This window comes from Gracilinanus agilis, chromosome 4 (assembly GCF_016433145.1).
Source record: "Gracilinanus agilis isolate LMUSP501 chromosome 4, AgileGrace, whole genome shotgun sequence".
Lineage (NCBI taxonomy): Eukaryota > Metazoa > Chordata > Mammalia > Didelphimorphia > Didelphidae > Gracilinanus > Gracilinanus agilis.
The window spans coordinates 29,602,548-29,627,472 of record NC_058133.1 but is presented as its reverse complement, the minus strand read 5'-3'; the positions used below and the strand labels follow the sequence as shown (position 1 = coordinate 29,627,472).

The 24,925-nt window shown below is 55.3% G+C and overlaps 1 protein-coding gene across 1 annotated transcript in view; it reads right to left on the bottom strand.

Annotated features, from left to right (window-relative positions):
• AGBL4 (AGBL carboxypeptidase 4) overlaps positions 1–24,925 on the bottom strand; it is a 918,272-nt gene that overhangs the window by 201,876 nt on the left and 691,471 nt on the right. The window contains exon 5 of the mRNA XM_044674812.1: positions 20,466–20,505. Coding sequence (XP_044530747.1) covers positions 20,466–20,505 — 40 coding nt within the window. The remainder of the gene's footprint in view (positions 1–20,465; positions 20,506–24,925) is intronic.

Below are 24,925 nucleotides of genomic sequence, written 5' to 3'. Positions count from 1 at the left end.
TTTCATCTCAGCAGCCCAAACCGAAGGCAGGAGAAGAAGGATTTGGGGGGCTGACAGAAAAGGAGACTCACAGCTGGAGACTCGGGGCCAGAAGGGACCTCCAACATCTTCTCATCCAACTCCTTCATTTTCCTGACACTGAGGACCAGAGACGGGAAGGGATTTGGTCAGGTCACACAGCTAATAAATAAGGGCCAGAACTGCAGACCCAGGTACCTGGACTCCAAGGGGAGAGTTCTCTCTGCTCTACTCCCAGGACATCTCTGTCTATCTCAGGCCCAGCAAGCTACCTGAGCAGGAACAAAACAAGAGGACGACACAAGTTGAGTTATTTTTCCCTCTGCAAAAATCGACTTCATCCCCAACCCTTGAGAAATCAGGATTCGTGACACTGGGTGTTATTTTCAGAAGCCTCCTTGCATCACATATGCTCATGGAGGGCTATACCAGCCATGTGGCTCCTTTAAATCAATTTGAAAGAACAGAGAACTCACTGAGTTTGGCTCCTTGGAACAAATGGGACGATACTGGGGTTTGTCTGAGGGAGGTATAGACTTGGACCCTTTCAGAGCTGGGACTCCTTCATTTCACAAAAGATGAAACTGAGACTTAGGGAGGGCGAAGAGACATTTCCCAAGTCACAGAGAAAAAAAAAAGCTGCAATCTGGAAGGGATCCTGGCAGTGGATTGAGAGCCAGACCTGGAGATGAGAGGTCCTGAGTTCAAATCTGACCTGAGATACTTTTCCTAGCTGGGTGACCCTAGTCAAGTTACCTAACCCCAACTTCTTTGCCTTTACCACTTTTCTGCCTTGGAACTCATACTTAGTATTGATTCTTAGACAAAATATGAGTTTAAAAAAAAACAAAAAAGAAGGGTTCTGGGTCTTTGGACCCCAAGAATGGGCTCTTTTCCTTTGATCTGCCATCTTCTTTCCAAGGACAAGAAACCAGCTATGGGTTCCTTCTTGATGGATGAATCTAGTCCAAGGCCTCGGAGTTAATCATTCCCCTTCCAGGGTGGAGATAGCAGAGGAGGGGCTGGGGTGGGGGCTCAGAAGGCAGTCTTTGTTATTCTCACCAGGGAAGTTGTTATCCTTGATGGAGGCCTGGTCGGCCACATTGTAATGGATGGGAACATGATCGATAAGTGGCTCAAACCCTCTTGGTTCCGCACCAATGACTCTAATTGAAAAGTGACTCAGGCAGAACCTTGGAGTGGGGCCAAGCTCCGAATCATTTTTTCTCTTGGGCTCCCCCATCCCTTCCCAACTTTGATCAAGATAAGGATTAAGTAATAGGGGATGGACAAGGCCATTGGACTGGATACCAGAAACAAAAGGATAAAGGACAGTCATGGAATGGAGGGATTGCACGGGTTCTGCTGGGATTCAAAGAGCAGAACTAGTAGCAAAGCAGTGGCTAGGGAGGTAGAGGTGGGCTTGCTTCAGAGACACAGCTTTGAACTCAATATAAGGAGAAACTTCCTAAAAATCAGAATTGTCTAAAAGTGGAATGGGTTTCTTTGAAAGATAATGAGTTCCCTATCGCTTGGATCTCCAAAAAGATCCTAATCCCTTAAAATACCTTGAGATAAACAGCAAGTGCCCATCCGGCTCCTCTTCTCCAGGCTAAACATCCCCAGTTCCTTCTAGAGCAGGACTCAGCCAAGCCTCCCACAAATGGCTTTTATTTAACGAAGATATTTTCAAATGCAAAAGCCATTCTTAGCTCTTGGGCCCTAAGAAAACAAGCAATGGGCCCACCTGACGGAGTCTGCCAGTGTCCCAGAGCACGCTCTCACGGTTGCCTTTCTTGGGTACCCATCGACGTCATCCTTCCAACACGGCCCAGACGGGTATGATGTGCAGGGCGGAGGGGTCGCTGCTCCCTGGGCACTGCCTCTTGGGGTGCAGCCTACAGCGATCGGGGCTTTTTTGGCTCCACGTCACCCTGGCCACCATATGATTGAATCTCAGGGTTAGAAGCCATGTCAGAGGGCACGTCGACTGCATTCGGACTCCTCTGCCGATGGCCGTTCACTAGCCCCAGAGGCAACAGATTCACATTGCTGACTGCTCTGATTCTTAGTAAGTTTTCCCCCTGATATTAGTTCTAAATTTGTCTCTTAGCAAGCCCTACCCAAGGAGCAGCTAGGTGGCCGAGTGGATAGTCAGGAAGACTCATCTTCCTGAGTTCAAATCTGGCCTCAGATGCTTACTCGCTGTGTGACCTGGGCAAATCACGTCACCGCTATCTGCCTCAGTTTCCTCATCTGTAAGATGAAATGGCAAGCCACTCCAGTATCTTTGTCAGGCCACAAAGAGTCAGACACCACTGAAAAATGACTCAACAAGACAGCATCTGCCCATTACTCCTGCTTCTGCCCTTTGAGGCCAAACAGGAAGGTTTAACTTTCTTCCACATGCTGAGCCTTCAAACAGCTGCACACAGCATTCTCCTCCCCACTCCTAGGCCTCTGTTCTCCAGGCCAAACATCCCCAGTTCCTCTATTAAAGCAGCCTCCATACAACGCGCTTTCCAGGGAACTCGGCCCCTAGTTGTTCCCTTTGGCCAGTCTCTGGCTTGTCAGTGTCCTGCAAATGTCACCCTGGGGCTCCAGATGTGGAGGCAGACGAGGGGGTCTGTCCCCTCTCTCACTGTGCACGGATGGCCCACCAGGGACGTCGCCCCAGAAGGGAGGCAAGTCAGGGCTCCCAAAGGCTCGCCTGCAGGCGTTCTAACTAGTTCTACTAAGCTGATGAGGCTGTGAGGACCCACTAAGCGTGCCGAGGCTCACCCCTAGATGTGTGGCCCTTAGGGCAAGGTGGATCCGTGTGGGGGGCAGAGGGCAGGCTCACTCGTGCCAACCAGATCAGATGCACCCGAGAGAGGCTTTCCCTCCTTCCTTCCCTCCCAGAGCTTGGTCAGGAAAGGGATTCCGACACTGGCCCGTCTCTTTAACCCTCCTCACTGGATGGCTGCAACAGTCTCCCAAAGGGCTAAACCAATGGAAAGCCCCGAGGGGTGGCCTAAGCAAGGGCCAACATAGCATCCACGGGGGAACTCCTGGCCCCGGGCTAAGAGGCCAAAGACAGACCCTGCCCTCGAGTTGGGGACGGGGAGAACCCTGCAGACCACTCTGGACAAAGCAAGCCCTGGCAGGCTAAAGAGGCCATAACTAGGCAGGAGGCTCTGGGACGAAGACGAGCTGCGGATGGGGCAGGAGCCGTGTCAGAAGGTAGAGCAGATGAGACTGTTCCGGACAGGGGAGACAGCCCGAGACAGTGCCGGGGCTGAGAGAAGAGAAGCAGAGGGGAAGAGCTCAGGCTGGGCCATAGCAGAGGACTTGGCCTCCGGGTCTGAGCTCTGTCACTTAGTGTTCCAGTGACCCTGGGCAAGTCCTTTCCCATCCTGGGCCTAGGCAAATGTGTCCTGGTTTCCTTTCTGTCTTTGTTTCACTGGGACTTTGTACCTGGCTTAAGAAGTGCCTGTTAAATCTAATTAAATGACTAACTCTATGGCCCTAGGGCAGTCATTCATCTTCTCTTAGACTGAGTTTCCTCATCTGGAAAATGGGGATAATAATGGCACCAGTCTGGCTGGGCTGAGCTAGTGTTCCGGTGAGAGGGTGCATATAAATTCTTTAGATATCTTAAAGAGTTACATCATGTCAGCTATTGTTGTTAATACTAAGAATAAATGTCTATTGATTGATCCTCTGTGGAGGATGGGAAGATAGGTATGAGGGCTGTGGAGGACGAGAATGTGTCCACAGAGGACCCACAGTCGGGAGGTCATGACTCTACCCAAACGTTCTTGTTCTTAGAGTAGTTAGAAGTGAGGCCATCAGATAAGGGCAGGTGGCCAGTCTGGAGTATGGAGGACAGGAGGAGGAGGAGGAGGAAGGAATGAGAGAATCATTGATTGGAGGCCACAGAGTTTGCCCCCTCAACTTACAGATGAGGAACTGAGGCCCAACTTCAGATGTAAAGATCTCCTGGCTCCACCAGTCTGGCTGGAAGAAAGACTTCCTGACTGGGAGAAATGTGGGAAGGGCTCTATAAGCCAGAGAGGCATTTGTCGTTTACCTTAGAAGCACTAGGGAGCCCCAGAGGCTTCCTGAGCAGGAGAGCGTGTCCTCCCCAGGACAGCCCGGCCGAGCCCGCTGGAGCCGGATCTTTCCGGAATCTCGTCCAACGGCCCAGTGTTGCAAGATCTAAAGCGGTCCTAGATTTGGAACTGGGAGGGACCCCCAGGGTCGTGTAGACCATTTTACAGATGGAAACCGAGGCCTGGAGAGGGAATATCACCCGGGGCAGCGAGTGGCAGGGCTGGGATTTGCTCTGGGAACTCTGACTCCAAGCCCAGCCCGCTCTCTGCCAGCCCCTGGCTGCCTCTCGTCTCACCGGGAGGATGAGAGAACCTGAGCGCAGGCGAGAGCAAGGCCTTTGGTGCTCTGTCCTAGAGCGGAGAAGGCTTGAGGGGTTGTAAGAAGCATCCGAAGTCGTTAAAAAAACAAACCTTTACTTTCTGTCTTGGAATAATACTGTATTTGTGCTAAGGCAGAAGAGTGGTAAGGCTGGGCAATGGGAGCTAAGTGACTTGCCCAGGGTCACCCAGCTGGGGAGTGTCTGAGGCTCCATTAGAACCCAGGACCTGCCATACCTAGGCCTGGCTCTCCATCCGCTGGGACACTTTGCTGCTCCTGAAGTCACTTCTGAAAAGAAAGCTCTGCCGTGTTCTCTCTGGCTCCAGAGGGCCGAGCGGGGGCCAGCGATGGGAAGTCTGAGTTCTGGGAAGGTGGATTCTAGCTCCCTTCCTAACAAAGACAAAACTGCCCCGAGTGGGGAGCGGGCAGCCTCAGGAGGGGCGACCCCAGGCGGGGCCCAAGTGGAGGCTGGATGGCCAGGAGGCGGGAGCCAAGGGCCCCCTCCCTGGAGAAGCTAGAGGGCCTTCCTGCGGAGGGAGAAAGAAGGCCAGGAGAAAGAGCGTACGGGAGGACGAGGGGGGACGAAGGGCGGCAGCCTGAGCTGCTGATCCAGGAAATCACTCGGCCCGTTTGCCTTCGTTTCCTCCACTGTAAAGTGGGGCCACGAGAAGTCCTACCGCACCGAGCGGCGACGAATCAAGAATCAAGCGAGACGCTATCAGAAAGGCCCTCAGCACGGTGCCCGGCAGCCTCTTAGGCAGCGAGGAGGCCGAGGCGGCCCTCGGTGACTTCCGGCCACGCAACGGGTCGCCTTGGCAGGGGGTGAGCTCCCTGACGCTGGAAGGGCGCTGAACAACTCGAGCTTGGGGGAATGTTGGGAGAGCACTTGTGGCAGGCAGTGTCGGGATTCGGGGGGTCTCTGACCCGCCGCCCCCCAGCTTCTTTCTTTAAGCTCGTGCCTTCCATGTCACAGTCATTCCTGGGTACTTTTCCAAGGCAGAAGGCCGTATGGGCTTGGCCCTGGGGGTTCAGTGACTTGCCCAGGGCCACCCAGCCAGGAAGTGTCTGAGGCCAGATTAGAACCCAGGACGGTTCCATCTCCAGGCCTGGCTGTCCATGCACTGAGCCACGCAGCTGCCCTCTCCCAAGGTTCTTAGCGGACAAATAGTTTGGTTTTCCGCCCCATGGCTTTGACATGCCGCTTCCCCCAAGAGGTGGCTTGTGGGCCAGCAGCCTGGGAAGGGCGTCCACAAAACCCTGAGGCTCTGCTGAGGGAGACGACTTCCTGGGCCAGGTGGGTCTGGCTGGCCGCTCCACGTTCAGGGTAACTCCTGGCTTTTATTCCAGGAATGACTCGGGTCCAGGGAGAAGTCCAGGGAGAGGATGGGGCCGAGGCAGGCTCCTGCACCCAGGCCGGAGCTGCCGGGCCCCTCCCCGGGCTCCCGTGAGCACCCCCAGGCCCTAAGCTCTGAGGCTCTGAGGCCCAGGACCGTCCAGGCTGGTCTCTCCCCCACTCGGCCCTGGCTCATCCTCTGGCCTCCCCCAAAGGCCCAGCTGGAAGGCCCAGCGTCGATCCAATCCCCCAAAGACGACGGGACTTAAAGCGATCCCAGAGACCCTCAAGGCCTCAGGCCCAGGCAGACGTTCTCGATCTTCCCGATGAGGGGCGCACACACATCCTAGGCACAGTCTCCACAGGAAACACAACCAGAATCCCAGGAATGACTCTCCTCCCCGTGACCTCGTCCAGGCCCTGGCCGGCCAGGCCGCCTCCATCTCTCTCCCTCTCGGGCCCGTCACCAAGGCGCTGTTTGCCTGCAGGGTACCTCGTCCCTCTGGGCAGGAGGAATCGTGTGTCCGAGCCTCGAACTCGGGGCCTCTCTCCTCTGCCACCGTCTTTCTCCCAGCTGGACGGTGTGCCATCAGCTCAGAAGATCCGCCGTGGGTTCGGGGAATGTGGCCGCGCTCCCCGGCTAACCGGGAGAGATTAGGCTTTCCTGCCAGCCACCAGGTGTCCTGTGGGCTGGGCCAGACCACCCAAGCGGACCTCAGGCTCTCCGGCCCTCCGGCCAGGTGCCCTCCTCGGCAACCAGCCCTACCCAGCTAGAAAGCACTGCCCAGAGAGAGCTCGGAGCGTCCTCTCGAGGGGGTAGAAACCCTGGGGTTTAGGGGTAATTTGTCTTCCCAGGAGTTAAATCACTTTAGGATGGAAAAATAAAATCAACTCAACAATTTTCAGCCTTTTAAAACTGAAAATTACGGAAATTGTTTCTGACAGCAAATTGCTCCTAATTAATTCCTCGCTCTGCTGGGAAAATGTGCGGGATTGTTGATTTCCACATTCCACCAGCTTCATTATAAAAAACAACATTTTTTAGAAATTGGGACTTCAAGATTAATGTAGGGACGGGGAGGAGGAGGAAAGGGATGAGTCTGCCGCATGCCAGCCTGGGCTGGGGTCCTCCAAGTCCCTTCCCAAGATTCAGGCTATATAGCTCTGTCTGTCTGTCTGTCTCCCCCAGTACCTGGCACATAGTAGGCACCCTAGCAACGACTTCTAGAAGGTTTGCAAAGCATTTTAGAAATATTTTTATTATTTAATTCATAGTTCACTCACTAAATAGTTAAATTTAATTAACTGCATTTAGTTAAATAACTGGTTATTACTTAATTCTCACAACTCTGGGAGTAGCTGCTCTTTTCATCATTCCCGTTTTACACTAGAGGAAACTGAGGGAAACAGACCGTGCGCAGGGTCGCTCTCAGCTGTTCCTGGCCACAGGCCCGGCTCCCCGTCACCAGACGCCCCTCCAAGGCCAGCTCCGACGGCCCCTCTTCCAGGAAGGCTCCCTCGAGTCTCCCCCGGGCCCTCGTCGGCCTCTACCTCTTCTGCGGAGAAGCATCCGTGAGGCCATGGGGGGGCCGAGCCCCGTGTGAGCACCAGGGACGCACCGTCCCTGCCCACAGAGAGCTCGCCCTAGCGGGGAAGGCGGCTCTGTGAGCGCGGAGGGCTCGGCCTAGGGTGGGCGGCCCGCTCTGGGGACCCTCCATGTCCTCGGGCCGGGGCTGCCGACCCCTCTCCTCCCTTTACGTGGGCGCAGGGACGGCGATCGCTGCGGGACGGAAGGCGGACATCCAGCCCGGTGGGCAGCCCGGCGAGCTTCGGGGCCTGAAGGGCCGGGCTGGCCCGTGTGGCCTTTACAGACGCAGGAGCAGCTTCTGCCTCCTCGGAGGCTTTAGGAAAGCCCAACGTCCAGTCCATTCCCTTCCATTCCAGATCCAGGCGAAGGAGAAGAGCGGCTCCGTCAGGGATCACGGACCGACCCTGCTGAGCGCACAGCCCTGAGGATACGGAGAAGGTGGGAGGCCCCCGGGAGGCTCAGCGAGGAGGCCCATGGGAGGCCCACGGGAGGCTCAGTGAGGCTCAGCGAGGAGGCCCATGGGAGGCCCACGGGAGGCTCAGTGAGGCTCAGAGAGGAGGCCCATGGGAGGCCCATGGGAGGCCCACGGGAGGCTCAGTGAGGCTCAGAGAGGAGGCCCATGGGAGGCCCATGGGAGGCTCAGCGAGGAGGCTGGCGGCCCCGATGGCAGAGAATGGGGGCAGGGCTGGGGTGGACGGCTCAGGGGTAAGAAGGCTACCAAGGGTGGATCCAGAGCCAGGCCCAGAGCCGGGAGGTCCTGGGTTCCAAGGTGACGTCAGGCGCTTCCCAGCTGGGCGGCCCTGCGTGCATCCCTTCAGCCTCACTGCCCAGTCTTGGAAGTGAGCCTCCACACTGTCCCTGGCCGGAGAGGAGGCCGCGGGGGAGGCCAGGCTCGGTGCCCCACAGGCGCTCTCATCCTCAGTCCCGGAGGGGCCGGGGAGCCGCGGAGCAGGACGGAAGTGACGGGGCCGCTCTGCCAGCCGAGAGGACGACGGACCGGAGCAGGACAGACGCACCGACAAGCCTCGGCGGCGGCGGAGGCAGCAGAGAGAGACGCTGAGAACGTGTCACCAACAGGCCTCGGCGGGGGGCTCGAGGGAGTAAAGGAGGAGAAGGGCCGGCCGGAGAGCTGGAGGCCGCGTTCTGGCTCTTGAGGCAGGCAAGCCTGTCGTGGTGGCAGCTTATTCGGGAGATGGAAAACCAGAGGAGAGGCCCGAGCGGGGCAGCCACAGGCGCGGGCGATGCATTTGCGCTTAGGATGGCCTGAGTTCAAAACTGGGCCTGTCCCTTGTTGTCTGGGGGCTTCACGAGGTACTTGAAAAACAAAACTCTCCGGGCCTCGGTTTCCCCAAATGTAAGGTGATCGTCTCTGAGGCCTCTCGTCACTCTGGGTCCCGGTCTTCGACAGCGTGTACGGCACACGGCACACACGGCGGCAGAACTGGAACTCGCACCCACGTAAGTCTTCAGCCCCCCAGGCCGTACCGCCTGTGTCCCCCGGCCAGAGGAGGGGCCCCCTTTGATGGCATTCCCAGTGCTCTGGAAAGCCCGTCCATCTCTTCCTTTTACAGAGTCGGCCCGGAGTGTCCAGGGCACAATCTGAACCTACGTCCTCATTCCAACGTCTCTAGAGCCAAAGTGGCTCCGTGTGGGAAAGGACGTCCTGTCCCCGGTGGGCTCTGGTGCCCCTCTCAGAGGACCTGCGGTAAACGCTGGCTCTGCCACTCCCTGTGTGACCCTGGATAAGTCCCTTCTTCCTCTGCGTCCGTTTGCTCATCTGTAAAACGGTAGGCGTGTTGGAGGTGGGGGAGTTGCACTGTGCGAGCTCCCGGGTCTTTTTCAGCCCCAAATCTCCGGTTACTTTGGAATACACGAAGGTCAGAGCGGAGGACGAGCCGAGTCTTCTAGGAAAGGTCCTTTTCCATGCACGCAGTCACCCACAGAGGATCACAAGGGAAATCAGGCGTGGGCAAATGAGGTGACCAGGATGATTTTTAAAGGCCCGAGTTTGCTTAGCCAGGTTAAGAGGGAGGGAGATGGGAGGGAAAAGAGACACTCACAGAGATGGACATTGACAGAGACAAATTGTTGACTGAATGAGTGGAGAGAGAAAAAGAGACAGACAGACAGGGACAGAGAGACAGAGGAGAGAGATTGAAGTCTGTGAGTCTGTCTCGTCTAGGATCTCTTCTCTGGTCAAATCCAGGCCCCTCTTCCCAGCACATCTATTGCCTCAGTCCCCTTCTCTCCACGCCAACCAGAGCAGGAACTCAGCCCTCAACACCGCTCCTCATTTGGCCACTGTGACGGCCTCCTCGCCCCCACCATTTCCCTTCTCCAATTCATCCACTTCATCCTCCAATCAGTTGCCCAAATAGCCTTCCCCAGGCATATCGCTTCTTTGCTCAAGAAGCTCCAGTGGTTCACTATTTCAGAGAGGGATAAAAAAGGTAGGAATTCCTAGGCTGACATTCAAGGCCTTTCACAATTAGGATCCGATGACTTTGGGAGTCTCACTGCCACTTTTCTCCTTGCCCCTGTGAATGCTCCGGCCCGTTTGGGTGCCACATCTTTCCTGCTACGCGGCGGCCTCCTCAGCCCATGACAGCTGCTCGGTTCCCCCGACCTCTGCCGTTTCCAACCTTCACCTGTTCAGGGCGCCCTTCCTCTAGCTGGCCTTCCCTGATTCCCCAAGCGGTCACTTCTGGCCCTTTGGCCCTCCCTGCCTGCCTGCTCTGGTTGCTTCCTCCATTCTAGCAGCTACGTGAACTTCTCGCAGCTGCCTCATTTTGTCAGGGACGCCACGTCGCCCTCCCGCCCTCGACAAGGCAGGGCTGGAGAATGCCCGTTCCCCTCTCCCCGCCCCCTCACTTCGCTTTACTCTAGAATTCCTGGCCCAACGGTCGCCTCTTTCAGGAAGTCATCTTTGACTTGTCCCCTATCGCCCCCCAAAAGTCCAGCCCTGAGACCCCAGAGAGCCCTTCCTTTGCCTCTCTCTGACAGGAGGTCAGGCAATTGTATAAACGAGGATCTGGGGCACCCTCAGGACCTAATCCTGCGCCTTGTACACAGTAGGCACTTAATAAATGCTCATGGCATGAAGCTGGATTGCCTCACTGAACAGACTAAACAACAGAGCCGGCTTTGCCTTTAAAAGTCAGACCCTTGTTTTGTCACAAGCCGCTCTGGTGGCAGGGAAGGCGGCATCTCCACGATCACAGAGATAAGAGGGCTGGATTGACGGCCTGCCCTTCCCATGCCGGGCCACCCTCCACTTTATAAGTATCTTTTGTCCCCCGCCCCCCCCCTTAAACACCGAAAAATAAAATCGCTGGCAATTAATTCCCTCCATACTGTTCGATCACGGCCAATGAGCAGACAGCGTGTGTGCGAGGGGCCCGCGATGGCCTGCCAAGACAGCATCTAAATGAGTTTGTTTATCATTCCGGAATCCTAATCCAGAGGCCTCACTTTGTACATTCCAGGAACGTCCCGAGATGTATACAAATGAGCTTGACTCGGGAAAATAACTTAATAAACTCAGGGTTAGCTGCACAATTAGAGGAGGCATCTGGGAGCCATAAAATCCACGGAACAACATTTACATCTTCCTTGTACCTCGAGGGTTTCGATTCCCCAGCTCAAGCCCCCACCCCCAGGCCCCATTGTCCTACCCCCAGTCCATAAATCTGGGGCGTGTTGGGGACAGAGGACCCCGGGCCCGCTCAGGAGTGGGGGAGACCTCGCGGACGTGGCCCGGCCCCCTTGTTTTACAGGGCAGGAAAGGGATGCTCCACGAAGCGGCGAAGGCTCGTCCCGAGTCCCGGGGGTGAAAAGGGACTTCCACAGGCAGAGCCAAGGCCCTTTCTCTTCGCTGCGCCACCCTGGGGAGACATCATTGACAAGTACTTAACAGAAGTGGCTCCTGCTGCACTCACCCACGTAAGCACCTACTGTGTGCTGGGCACCGGCAGGGTCCTGGGAATGGGGTCCAAAAGAACGCAGGCCCATCCTCAGGACCGAGGAAGGATGTCCTGGGGGGATGCGAGTAAAAACCAAAGGGGAGATCTGGCGAGTTCCAACTCTGCCCTCCTGCGTCCTAAGGTCAGTGTGAGACAAGGCCACGGGAGGAGAGGATGACCGTCCAGGGCTACGCGGCCCCTCCCCAGGCAGACCCCATCTGGAGGCCTGAGCTCACTTCTGAGCAACAGCCTTCCAGAAAAGATGTGGATAAGCTGAATGACCAGAAGACAGTGATCAAGGCAAGTTAGAGCCGGATGCCAATTCCACAATAGCACACATGACAAATAGCAAAGAAATCCATTTATCCAAGTTGATAGAAAAACAGAAATCAGAGAAAGCATCCACAGGAGGCTCTACACCAGACAAAACAGCTGGAAGGAGCTGCCCTCCTGGGAGTAACTGCCTCCGCCCAGCCAAGAGTCCCCACGGTCACCCAACGGTGTCCTAAAGACCCTCACGGAGTTAGGTGGGGAGAAGGGCACGATGGAAACTGCCAGCCGCTCTCACACTGGCTTCCTCCCTTCAGGGACCTGAAGAAAGGCTGGCACTGCCCGTCTCTCCTGGAGCTCAAAGCCAGAAGGGCCCAGGATGTCTCCCTTCCGCTCTCGCTAACTCTGGCCTGCCCTCACCCAGACGTGGGACGGTGCTCTCCACCAGTGGGGAAAGTCCTGCACAACCGGCCCTCTGAGCAGGGTTACAGAAGAAAGGAAGTTCCACAAAACTAATCAGTCTATTAAAAAAACTGATGATAGAGGCAGAATCCCATGCTTGTGGGCTTCCCTTCTCTGCCAAGGAATGGGATGAAGAGGTCTTCTCCCAACTCTTCTTTGGGGGTTCTTTGTAACTTTGCAACATTCATTTTTGATTGTTCCTTCCATTTACACTGCTGCAGGCATTGCACAGATTGTTTCCTTGGTTCTGCTTACTTCATGTCTTCCATGCCTTCCAGGCTTTCCATGATTCTCTGTATTCTTCATATTCACTGTTTCTTACAGCACAGGAATATGCCATTAAATTCATGTGCCAAAATTGGCTTAGCTGTTCTATAACTGATGGGCAACTGCCTTGTTTCCAGTTCTGCCACCCCAAAATGATACTACAAATATTTTGGTGCATATGAGGGCTTTTAAAACAAACAAACAAACAAACAAAAAACCAATGGCCACTTGGAAGTATGTGCCTAGCAGTGAACTCTCTGGTTTCTAAGGCTCCTCCTGGCTCTGATATTCTGTAAGGCCATAAAAAATGTAGGAAATGTAACACTATTTGTAAGAGTGAAGCCTTTTTTTCTAGGTTAGTGACCCCACTCAGCCACCAGCCATTGTTCCCGAGCTAGCATTTCCAGAAAATAAAACCCAAATAAAAAAGATAGCAAAAAGTAACCAAATTACCATTGACTGCTTTTCTTCTGCCAGCTGCTTGTCCTGACGCCCAGCTCCCCGGGGTGTGCTAACACCCTCCTGTGGATTCTTGTCCTTCTAAAAGGGGATAGGATAGCCACAAACTTGGTTCAATTCAAGGATGCAAGACTTGGGAGGGAAATTGGGGTCCTGTTCTGGGAAAGTGTCCAGGGGGAAAGAATAAGCGGTGGAGCCTAGGGAGTCTAGAAACATCCTAGTTCCATCCAAACGGCCCAGGCAGAAAGGACTAGACCTCTGGAGCAAACCAGAGCTTCCTGGATCAGAGCAACCCATGTTCGAGCCTCAGAATATCAGTTAGAAGGAACTCAGTGGCCCCCGAGGAAGGATCCCTTTTCTAAAATACCCCATAAGTGGTCATCGGAGGGGGAATCCAACCCACCGTCTCCTGAGGCAGCCCATGCACTCTCGGATGCTTCTAACTTTAAGGATCATTCAATCATTTCCTTTATTAATCACTCACTATATGCAGGGGCTATAAAGACACGAGTGAGGCAGCCCTTGTCCTCGAGGGCTTACATCCTGCCCAGGGATTGCAACATGATCAGAGGAATGTCCATGGGATAGATGCAAAATAAATGCCCGGTGAGTCTGAGGTGATGCCAACATATGGAGAAATCAGGAATGGCCCTTTGAAGGAGGCAGCTTCCATTAAGGCTTGAGGTCAGGGTTCCAAGAGGGAGAGGCAAGGGTGGAAAGCACTCCGAGCTAAAGAATGGTGCGGGCAAAGGTGCAGGGGGTGGAGATGAGCTGCCATGTGCAGGGAGTATTGCACATGCCACTTTAGCTAGAGAACTAGGTATGGGGTGAGAAGTAGTTTACAGACAGATACTAACTGGGGGACCCCAAGAAAGTCTCCTAGTCTTTCCAGACACTCTGGAAGACCTGGTTGCAGAGCTTTTGAATTGATGGAGGAAGTTTTTTTTTACTGGGAATTCCACAGAAATGAAATTAAGTCTGGTTAAAAAAATATTCATTTTGATCTCAATATTGTATATGATATAAAATATTGGTCTGAATCTAATTTCTACCAGGCTAATTTCTGGTTATCCTGGTGGTTCTTGTCAAAAAGAGTCTTTCCCTTAAACATTTGATTTCTCTTGTTTCTTGCTGATCTCTTCTGGTCTACTGTTTTGCTTTTCTGCTTTTAACCAAGATCAGATAGTTTTGGTAACAGTTGTTTCATAACATCATTTGATAGGGTAGCTAGGTGGCATAGTAGATGGAATGCTAGGCCTGGAGGCAGGAAGATTTGAGTTCAAATTCAACTTCAGGCACTTATTAGCTAAGTGTCCTGGGGAAGTCATTTGACCTTATTTGACTCAGTTTCCTCATATGTAAAATGAGCTAGAGAAGGAAATGGCGAACATTTCCAGTATCTTTGTCAAGAAAACCTCAAATAGGGTCACGAAGAGTCAGAAATGACTGAAAACGAGTGAATAACAGTTGTTTGATAGCTTATGCCTCCCTGTCCAATTTTCCCATATTATTTTCTTTGAGATTTTACACCTTCTGTTCCTCCAAATAAATTCTGTTATTGTCTTGTCTAGGTCTATAAAATATGTATCTTTTGTGTTTTGATTTGTATAGTACTAAATCTTTAAATTGATTTGAGTAGTATTATCATCTTTTATTTTAATGGCATCCCCCAACCATAAATAATGAGTGTCTTTACACTTAAACCTTCATTCCTAAAAAAGAATTTTTTATGGGTGTGTTTATCAAAATTGCGTGCGTGCACATGCGTGTGTGTGTGTGTGTGCGCGCGTGTGTGTGTGTGTGTGTGTGTGTGTCTGTTGGTAAGTTAACTCCCATATAGGTTATGCATTTTGTAGTTCTTTTAAACAGAATTTCACATCTTATCATTTCTTTCTGGCTTTTGCTAGTGCTGTCTAGCAAAACTAAAAAGTCCTGTAAATTTTTTTTTCTATCCAGCTATATTACTGAAGCTATTGATTATCTAAATTTGTTTCTTTACTAATTCACTGGGGTTTTCTAAGTACGACATACTATCATCTGCAAATAAGAATAATTTGTGTCCCTTATGTTGATATTTTCACCTTTAATTTTGTTCTTATGTTATTGCTATATCTAGTATTTCTATAACTACAGTAAGTCCGTGTTCTACACAACCAATATGTTCCAAGACCCTTTGTGTAAGTTGGGAACAGTGCACGATACCGACCCCTATTCTTTAGTATTTCTTACACAAACATGCCTAGTACCTTACAGTTTTTCTTAGCTTTTCAGAGCTACCAGCATCACTCAATGGCATTAATGAAACAAAGAGAAGCCCTGCTCTGATGTGGACACAAAACGCAAGAACTCGGACAAAGATTGATGCTGGGGCTAACGTTTGGCACAAAACAATGTAATATCTCCCACAATACTTCCCAGAGAGGGAGCATGAGCAGGACTGGGCAAACTGCTGTGAGAAATGGTATAGATTTAGCACACAATTAAAAATGTTTACTTCATCTAATTTCTGCTTGTATTTAAAAATATTTTTCTCAGCTGCCAATCGTATATTCGAATCCGTATGTGGCGAGTTTGCATAAAATGAGATCCTGCTGTCTGACAAATACAAGTGGGGAGGATGTACGAAGGGGGGAAATCATTGCTATGCCCCTCTTTCCACTAGAAAAGGGGCAGCGAGGTGGCACGTGGAGAGACTGCGGGGCCTCGAGTCACAAAGATTCATTTTCTCAAGTTCAAATCTGGCCTCGGACACTTATTAGCTGAGTGCCCTTGGACCAGTCATTTAATCCTGTTTGTCTCAGATTCCTCACAGGGGCACAAAGAGTCAGACACAACTAATCGACAGAAAAAAAACATACTAGAAAAGCTTCTCGTTCTTCTCAGCTGCCACCAAGATCAGTGCCTAAGTGCTTTGGATCATATTTAGAAAGAGTCTGTTCTTGTTTATCCTTGTTAGAGTTTTTAACATATGAGCGCGCTGTATTGTATCAAAGGCATTTTATGCATCTATTGAAATTATCCTGAGGTTTTTGTTTATATTTTTTAAATTTGTATTTATTTATTTCATTTATTCATTCATTCATTTATTTATTTGTTTGTTTGTTTTTATTTGTTTGTTTGATTATTTTTTAAAACCCTCACCTTCTGTCTTGGAGTCAATACCGTGTATTGGCTCCAAGGCGGAAGAGTGGTAAGGGTGGGCAATGGGGGTCAAGTGACTTGCCCAGGGTCACACCGCTGGGAAGTGTCTGAGGTCAGATTTGAACCCAGGACCTCTGTCTCTAGGCCTGACTCTCCATCCACTGAGCTACCCAGCTGCCCCCTTTTGTTTATATTTTTAAATGATGATGTGACTTGATTAATTGAAGCCAGACTGTTTCGGGGGGATCCCCCTGCCTTTGTTAGCTATTTGCTAACCATCTCTTGGATGTTCTTCTACCCTAGGAATTGACATCAAGTTCACTGCCATACACATCGCTCCGTCCAGACCTTTTCTTTTTCTGAAAATTAGGTCCACACGAGCGCTTCCTCAGGACGGCGGCCTGCCTCGTGTTCTCTAGGGGAGATGGTGACGGGGCTCCAGCCATCACAACTGCCAGTCCTTGGGGCACCTGCCGTCTGTCTGTGCCAGGGGGCTTGAATTCGCCAGTGATGGATGGGCAAACGGGATGGCGTGAGAAAGACCCGCGTTTTCATCCAGCCTTCGGTACTCACTAGCTCCCAGGCCCGGGCTCCCAGCCATGAATGGAGAGGACGCCGCTCTAGCACCCGTCTGCCAGGGCTGTGGCGGGCGTCAGGGGACACCTCGGAGCTCATCTAGTTCTTCCTCCTTGTTTTCGCACAGGAAGAAATGGAGGCCTTAGAGGCGGATGCAGTAAATGAGGAAAGAAGGACAGAATTAAATATTGCGTGCAGAGCCCTTTGCCAGCTCTAACGGGCCGTGAGGAAGAGCGGATGGAGGTGCCAGAGCCCTGCCGGCCCGGTGAGACGAGCCCTCCATCGAGGCGTCCCCCTTGGCCGCTTCCTTGTGCCCACCCAAAAGGGGACAGGGGGCGCGAGTCGGAGGGAAAGTGCCGCCCAGGAGAGGAAGGGGCGCCAGCTCCTACGTGGCCCCGCGGGGAGCCCCGTGAAGGCCGCCACCTCGAGGAGAGGAATCTTCGCTTCTGTTAAGGACTGTCACGTCAAGAGAGATTCATCAGCCTCCATCTGCTTGGCCCCAGAGGACAGAAGCAGGAGCAGCGAGGGGCGCAGTGAGGGGTGCATTGAGGGACGCATTGAGGGGCGCAGCAAGGGGAGCATTGAGGGGAGCAGCGAGGACCCAGACTTAGACACGAGTGGAGGGAAGACTTCCTAAGCAGCCGAGCTGTCTCGGAAGGTGGTGAGCTCCCCGTGGTGAGGTCTCTGCCAGCACCGAGGCTTTCCCAAGGGACCTGGGATGGGGGAAGGCCGCAGGGCATCCTCTACTCTTCGCTTGGCCCTAAGAACTGGTTGTGTGTGGCCGCCTTCAGGCGCCTCCAAAGGTCACGTGAAGGTGGACGCTCTCCTTCCTGCTATCGCAGATCTGCTCAGCCTTCTGGACGCGTTTGACCTTTTTATCATCGGCTGCCCAAAGAAGGGAACAAAAGTTTATCTGGAGCTCGATAATGCCGTCTCAGCCCTCGTGCCGCCATGAAAGGGCATTTAAATCGATCCCTGCACAATGGGCCGCTGATGAATGTGGGACCCAATTTTCTCCTTCTGCTAGCAGAGATGGGGCTTGTGAAGAGTCCTGGGGCCGCGCCAGGCTGGCCGCTTTGTGCCCAAACAATGCCGCTGGCGGAGCATCATTAGGGGAGGGCCGGCTGTCCTGAAAAGGTCACTTACTTAGAAATGTCAGCTTTCAATGGACCTGCACATGCCGGGATCCAATTAAAGGGATGAGCCGAAGGCCGGCCACGTGGCCTGACCCAGAATGGTAATCGGCCCTTGCAGGGAGGCCAGGGACGCTCCCTTTGTTCTGGCCACGGCCTTTCCAGGGCCTTCCTTGGGCTCACCCAAACTCAGAGGTGGCTGCAGCTCCCGGGGGTCAGGGCTAGCAGGAAGCCCAGAGGTCTCGCAGGGAGCAGGAGGCTTGGGGTTCAGCACGGCCCTGTGGGGAGCTCCCTTGAGGGAGTCATTTCATGCACACCCACTAAGTCCAACCTCTGAAATTTTTCAGCCAAAGAAACACAAGTTAAATGACATGAACTCATCATGCAGGCAGGAAAGGGCTGATGTGAGATTCGAACGCATGCCCTCTGACTACAACATGTTCTTTTCACTGGATGATTCTACTAATCAAAAGCAGGCTGGTCTTGGATTGGTTCCATAGACCTCGGTTCAAGTTTGACTGTTCCTCCCTTATCGAATAACTTTGGACAAATCTCTTTCCCTCCCTGGGCCTTAGTTTATCCCTCTGTAGCATGGGAAAGTTGGGCTAGATGGTTTCTCAGATCCCTTCCAGTTCTCTGATCCTGCCCATTTAATGGTTCCATTCCTCCAAGCCCCACCCACCTCCTCCAGGGACCCAGAGCCGGCGTGTCCTGTTCTGTGGGGCTGCCTGTCTGCTTCTTACCCTTGGAAAAGTCCTGGTCCAGCGCACCAGGGTAGGGCTCGGCTCCCTGCACCGTCAGGGCCTGCCGTGTGCAGCAGCCCAGGAGCTGGGGGTGCCCTGGGAACAGCAGGCATGGCCCCCGCGTCTCTGGGGAAGCCCATCAGGGCGTGTTTGGCGTAGAGACACTCTGGCTCTGCTTCTATGGCGTTACACACGTCCGAGGCCTTCGCTGAAAGCTGGCCAGGGACTGCCAGCCTCTGAGCAGAGGCCCTGGCCCCGGGCCAGGGACAGCTTCACCAGTGTGTGTGGCTGGATTGAGTTGGGGTCCCTCATTCTAAGGAGGAGGAAGCTAAGAGGTGAGGAAGGCCAGTCCCATCGTTTCACAGTGAGCCCTTTCTAAGATAACATGCTGCCCATTTGCTTTGAGATGAAAGTATGGAGGACCTCAAAAACCAGGTGGAGTTGGGCAATTGCTTTGGCCTCAACTTCCCCAGGCGTAAAATGGGCCTTGAGGGCTTCTCCAGTCCCCTCCTGCTTCAGGTAAATGAATCTATGATCCTGCCCTAGAGGCAACTAGAAGGAGTGATCTCTGGCCAGGCCAGAAGGGGGCTAAATGGAATGAAACACTGCAGAAGGGAGGGGAGCCCCCCTGCTAGGAGAGAAAGGTCCCCGGACAGCCCAGGGCTCTCTGGGCGCCCAAATGGACTATAACAAGGCCCCAGATCAGTGCCATTTCCCCAGACCTCTGGCGCACTCTGGGCTCAGCAGTCCGGTGGCAGTAAAGAAAATCCTTGCAGGTCTAAACGCTCCCTCAGCTAGAGGGTTCCTGTGCCCAGGGAGGGGCCTGGATCGTCCCTTTCCCCTGAGCGGCGCAGTCGTGTATGGTTTGAGTGAATCACCCCGACTCCAGCTTAGGACTCGACTCTGGAGCCAGTTCAGTTCCCTTCTGTCCCATTCGGGGTCTGTCCCATTTCTGTCCTGTGAGAACATTTTATTCAATTATGGGAATTGGGAGAAAACCTTACTGCGTGGCTTGAGGCTGGCCCGAGTGGCTGAGAGGAGGGTGTGAATGGACAAACGGCGCCTGGCCCAACCCACGTGGCTGCCACGGCCAAGGGCGAGGCCCCCCACTGCCAGGCTCGGCTTCGGATGCTGACCAAAGGTTTTCCTGGCAGCCAAGGGGCAGGCCTGAGGCCGCTGCCCCCTGACAGCCCTCCCTGGTCCTGACCTGGCTCGGGGCTCTCCTCTTCTGTCCTCCCTGCAGCCCCCGAAATGTTCCTGGTGGCTCCCCTGGGCTTAGGCGGCTCCCACGAGCCTCAGGATCCTTCCTGTGAGCTTCCTCGCAAGGCCGGCACCGCGCTCGGCCCTCCTCGGCCCTCGGCCCAGATAAACAGCGGCCGGAGCCCTGAACAGGCCAGCCAGGGCCACCCTGGGCTGCGGCTTCCCCAAAGCCTCAAGGCCTCCCGCCAGCCTTCACTGCCCCGGACACTGGGTTCTGCCATCAGACTTGCTCAGTCCCCAGCCTCCCTCTCAGAGGCCTCCCCTGGGGTCTAAGAGGCCCGGCACGGCCAGCCTCCCATAGCCCTGAAGAGCAGCCTCCTTCCTGGAGGAGCCAGCCCTGGGGCACGGCGCCTTCCCGGAGCCCACGTCCCCCCAAGCTCCCCTCAGGAGCCTCTCCTACACCCCCATCACTCTGGGCTCGCTCCAGGCTCGCTCCGGGCTCACTCCGGGCTCACTCCGGGCTCACTCCGGGCTCACTCTGGGCTCGCTCCCTCCCTGTCCCTGCCAGGCCTCTCACAGCCTCAGGCACCCTGACAGCTCAGACCAGGCTCATTGGCCCCTCCCTGCCTCGAACCCTGATCCCCAAAGTCCACCCCCCCCCGGCCCCTCCAGAGAAGAGGGCAAAGGCTGCAGGTCCTACAGTGTGAGTCCCAGCGAGGAAGACCCCGGTGCCTCGAGTCTAGCTGGAACGGGAGGGTGGGGGGTCCCCAAACGTCTTCCCTCGAGGGGTCGAGGACAGGCCCGAGACCAGAGAAGGCCGCCGGCGTGTCCTCCTCCCCCGACTGGCCTGGCCGCGCTCTGGACGCCGGGCAGAAGCCGGAGGCGCACGTGCTCACTCACCGGGGTTGGTGATGGTCAGGAGGTCGAGCTTCCGCTGTTGCTGCAAGAGACAAAGGACAAGAGCGGCTGTTAGAGGCCGGCCGGCAGGGGGACAGCCAGCTCGTGCGGACACCCGCGTGGCTCCGCCCGATGACCGGAGAACCGGCCTGCGGAGCTGCGAGGGAGGCCCAGCGTCGCTGCACTCACTTTACACACGGGGAAACTGAGTCTCGGAGAAGGCGGGGAACGTTCAAGGCCCCCCAGAGGAGCTTGTTTGGTTTTCCCTCGGGGCTGTCGGGGGGGCAGGATGGGCCTGAGCCGTCCCTTCCCCGCAGGGGCCGTCTCTCATCCACACCACAGCACGGCCCCAGCCGGCCGAAGGGCCAAAGAAGGGGAGATGCCGGCTTTGCCGGAGGAACCCCTCTTGTGAACAAAGGGGAGCCCCACGGTCTCCCGGTGGTGCTGATGAGACCCACCAAGGGCGAGTCCTGTGGCTTTGAACGTGACCTAAAGGGGCGACGAAAGAAAGGGAGAGGCAGAGGGGGCGGCAGGAGAACCCCAAGTTCCAGCGCCAGAAGAGACCTCCAGCGCCCGTTGTACAGAGGGGAAAGTGAAGCCCGGGGGGGCGGCCCAAGGCCCCAGTGGGATGGGGGTGACCAGCCGGGCGTCGGGCCCCGGGCGCCCGAAGGCACACGCTCTGGTGGAAAGATGAGGAGGCCTGGGGACCCGGGGCCGGCCTGGAGAGAAGGGCTCTGCGCACACCCCCCAGGGGGGAGCCCGGCCCTCTGGAGAGCATGGCTGGGCCTCCCTGCCGATTCCCTGCTTGGGCAGCCCTCGGGACACCCCAAAGCGCCGGGCAGGGCCAGAAACCTTCCTGAGTGGTGACGAGCGGCCGGAGGCCCTCCTGGAGGCCCTGCCCTGACGTCCCGTCTGTTCCGGCGCTTTGAGCCCAGGCGCTTCGCTGTTCTGTCCAGCCGGGCACCGTCCTTCCTTCCTACCTGCTGTCCTGGGAGTGGGAGGCCCCCCACGCCGCCCGGCCCGGCCAAGAAAGCCAGCCTCGCCTGGGCTGCCCGGAATGGCCGCCTGGGAGGCCGCCCAGAAGAGGGCCCGCGGCAGGGAGAATCCGGGGATGGGGGGACGCTTAGCCTGCAGGAGATCCAGAGGAAAAGGCGGGCCGGGTTCAAGGCCCCGACAGGCCGTCCTGCGGGAGGGATCTCGGCTGGCGGCTGGGCACCTTCTCGGGCTCCTCCGTGCCCGGCTTCCTCCAGGCCTTTCCTAAAATCCTGCCTCCTGCAAGAAGCCTTCCCAGCCCAGCCTTCCCTGTGGGGACGGCTGAGAGGCCTCCCCCTGAGCCTGGGGGCTCCCTGCGGGCCGGTGCCTGGAGCTTCCTGAATGCTGAAACGTGCCCTCCTCCGCCCGCAGTCCTTGGACTACATGCATGGAATTAGATTCAATTAGCTTTTTGGTTGTTTCTTTTTAAAATCTTTTTTAAATCCTTCCTTTGTCTTGGTGAGAGCTGTAGGAACCAAGGAGGGCTAGACCAGGGTAAGGGACTGGCCCAAGGTCTCCCAGCTAGGAAGTGTCTGAGGCAGGATTTGAGCCAGGATCCTCCTGGCCCCGGCCCGGGGCTCTACCATGGTGGGGAGTAGCTGCTCCTGGAGCCAGTCCCAGGCCCTCTGGCCAGTTACTGCTCCGTGCCTCGGTTTCCCCACCTGTACACTAGGCATGATAATACTGGTGGGGGCTCACATGGCCTCCTCCTCCCCAGAAAGTTCTCTGCCTCTGGGAAGGTGCTAAGGAAATGCCACTCTGGCTGCCATCATTAATAGACGGACTGGAAAAAGCGGAACCGCAGCCCCGACTGCCCTCCCACAGGACACCCTGAAAGGAACGAACAGTCTAGTCAGGCCTGGGTGGGCCCGAGAGCCCCCAGACTAAGCAAGACCCGAGTTCAAATCTGATCTCAAATCCTTAGCAGTGGGGTGACCTTGAGCAAGTCCCTTACCCTGGCGCCTCCTCCCAGAGCTCTTGTGGGGATCCCCTGAGGCCACATGGGTCGGCTCCAGAGAAGCAAGCCCTGAGCATGCGCCAGCGCCCCGGGCCAGGCCACGGCACCGCGCGCACTGAGGGGCCACAGACACAGAGCTGGAAGGGGTGTCAGGGCTCATCCGCGAGGCGGGAAATGTCTTCATTTTACAGTTGGGGAAACTGAGGCAAACAGCGGTGAAGTGACTTGCTTCAGGTCACCCAGGGGCTAAGTGTCTGAGGCTAGATTTGAACTCGGGTCTGCCTGCCTGCCCTGCCCCAAGCTGTGCCCTCGTGTGCACACAGTGTGTGCCATAATCCAGCTTCGCAGGGAGGAGACTCCGTTCCTGCCCCGGGACTTGTCCCAGGTCAGGAGCAAAGCTGTGGCAGAAATGGGGCTGAGAAGGCCGGGCTCACGGCCCTGCCCCGCCTGCCCAGAGCCTCTCGGGCACACCAAGGCCTGGGAAGGAGACCAGGAGGGGGGCCGGATCCGGAGGCTGCCTCATCCTGCTGCCCCCTGTGCAGCCCCAGCACAGGGGCCGGCCAGAGCCCCCCAAGGCCCCTGGGAAGGCCCCCCAGACCTGGAGGCTGCACAGGGGCCCTCAGGCAGCGACATACAGCCCAGCACCTCCAATGCATAGCGAGTAATTTAGGACGATGCGCTCCCCCTTCCACCCTGCGGATGTCCCCTGGAATGTGGCCCCCCTGGAGCCGGGGACAGGGAAACCTGGGGGACCCCGGAGGAGCCGCTCCTCAGTGGGCTTCTTTGTGCCTTGGCCCCTGGGCTCTGGTCCTATGGCTGATGGCTGTTCCCACAGCATGTGTGTGCTTCTGTGTGTGCTTGTGTGCACATGCATATCTGTGTGTGAATGTGTGGGTGTGCGTGCACGTGTGTGTCTCTGTGTGCATGTGTATGTCTGTGTGAGCATGTGTGTCTGTATGCGTATGTGTGTATGTGCACACGTGTGTCTGTGTGCGCATGTTGTGGGTATGTGTGCACGTGTGTGTCTCTGTGTGCATGTGTGGGCACTCATGCAGGGGAGCCCTGAAGCCTGTGTCGATCCATTAACCCATCACAAAGTGGGCTGTTGGTTTGTTTTTGGAAGCTGGAACTTCTGGCTTAGCCTCGAAGTATTGGCTTGAAGGCAGAAGAGGGAGGAGAGCCCTGAGCCCTCTGGCTGCCCCTAACAAGTATTTTGGGGTGCCTGCCAGGTGCCAGGCCTTGTCCTTGGGGTGCCCCGTGCCAGGGCAGGATGGCCAAAGAGTGTGCGAATGGCAGGAGGGAGGCGGGCAGGAGCTGACGTGTGGAGGGTCAGCAAAGTACAGAAGAGGAGGATGGGCTCCACACAGGGCAGAGATGGGGGATGACACTGCGTCTTGGGGGAATGCAGGAAGGCTCCTTGCAGGAGGCAACCCCAGAGCCAAGAATAGCACTTTTGTATTCTTGCTGCTTCCATAGAAGCCCATGGGGTAGAAGTGGGTCTCTCCATGCAAGAGAGGCTGAAGTAACACAGAGCTGCCGGGAGAGCCGCTGGCTGCTGAGCATCCTCCTGGCCCAACATCCTCTGCCCAGCCTTAAGAAGGTGGTCCATGAGCCGAGGGTGTCTGGGGCAGGGCCTGCTGGGGCTCCTTCTCGGAGCAGGGTGCCAGCTTTGCTTCCTCCCCTTGTCCTCACCTCCCCCCCCTTCCCTCTCGGGCCTGCAACATTATTTCCCGTCATAGACAGTCAATTTAATATCTGCTCTGGGGAGGCCTGCACAGCGGAACGCTATTGACAGCAGCCAGGGGAAGTGGGGGACAGGAAGGGTTGGGGAGACAGTGACCCTGGTGGGATGGCAGAGGAAGGCCTTCTGGACTGGGCCTCCAAGGAAGGAAGGATGAAGGAGAAAGCTTTTCCGCCTCCCAGAAGGGCTGCTGGGCCACAGGAAGATGGGGCAGGGTGCCGGGAAATACCCGGGTCACGCAGTAGCTGCTAGCCTGGATCCAAGGGGCTGCCCCATGGACTGGACTCATGCTTGGCCCCAGAAAGCAATAGGCTGCGGTGGGGACATGAGTCAGGAAGAGCTTCCTAGAATCAGGGTGGCAGCCAGCATTTCTCGAGTGCCAAAAGGTCTGCAAGACACTATGTATAGGATCCTAGCTGACTCACACAACAACCCTGCACAGAGGGCGCTCTTACTATCCCAGGAGACTGAGGCAAACTGAAGGTCAGTGACTTGGCCAGGGTCACACTCAGTAAGAGTCTGAGGTTGTATTTGTACTCACATCTTCCTGACCATAAGCCCATATACTCTACTTACTGTACCACCTACATATATCTGAGGAAGGAAAGAAGGAAGGAAGGAGAAGGAAGGAAGGAAGGGGGAAGGAAGGAAGGAAGGAAGGAAGGAAGGAAGGAAGGAAGGAAGGAAGGAAGGAAGGAAGGAAGGAAGGAGAGAAGGAAGGAAGGAAGGAAG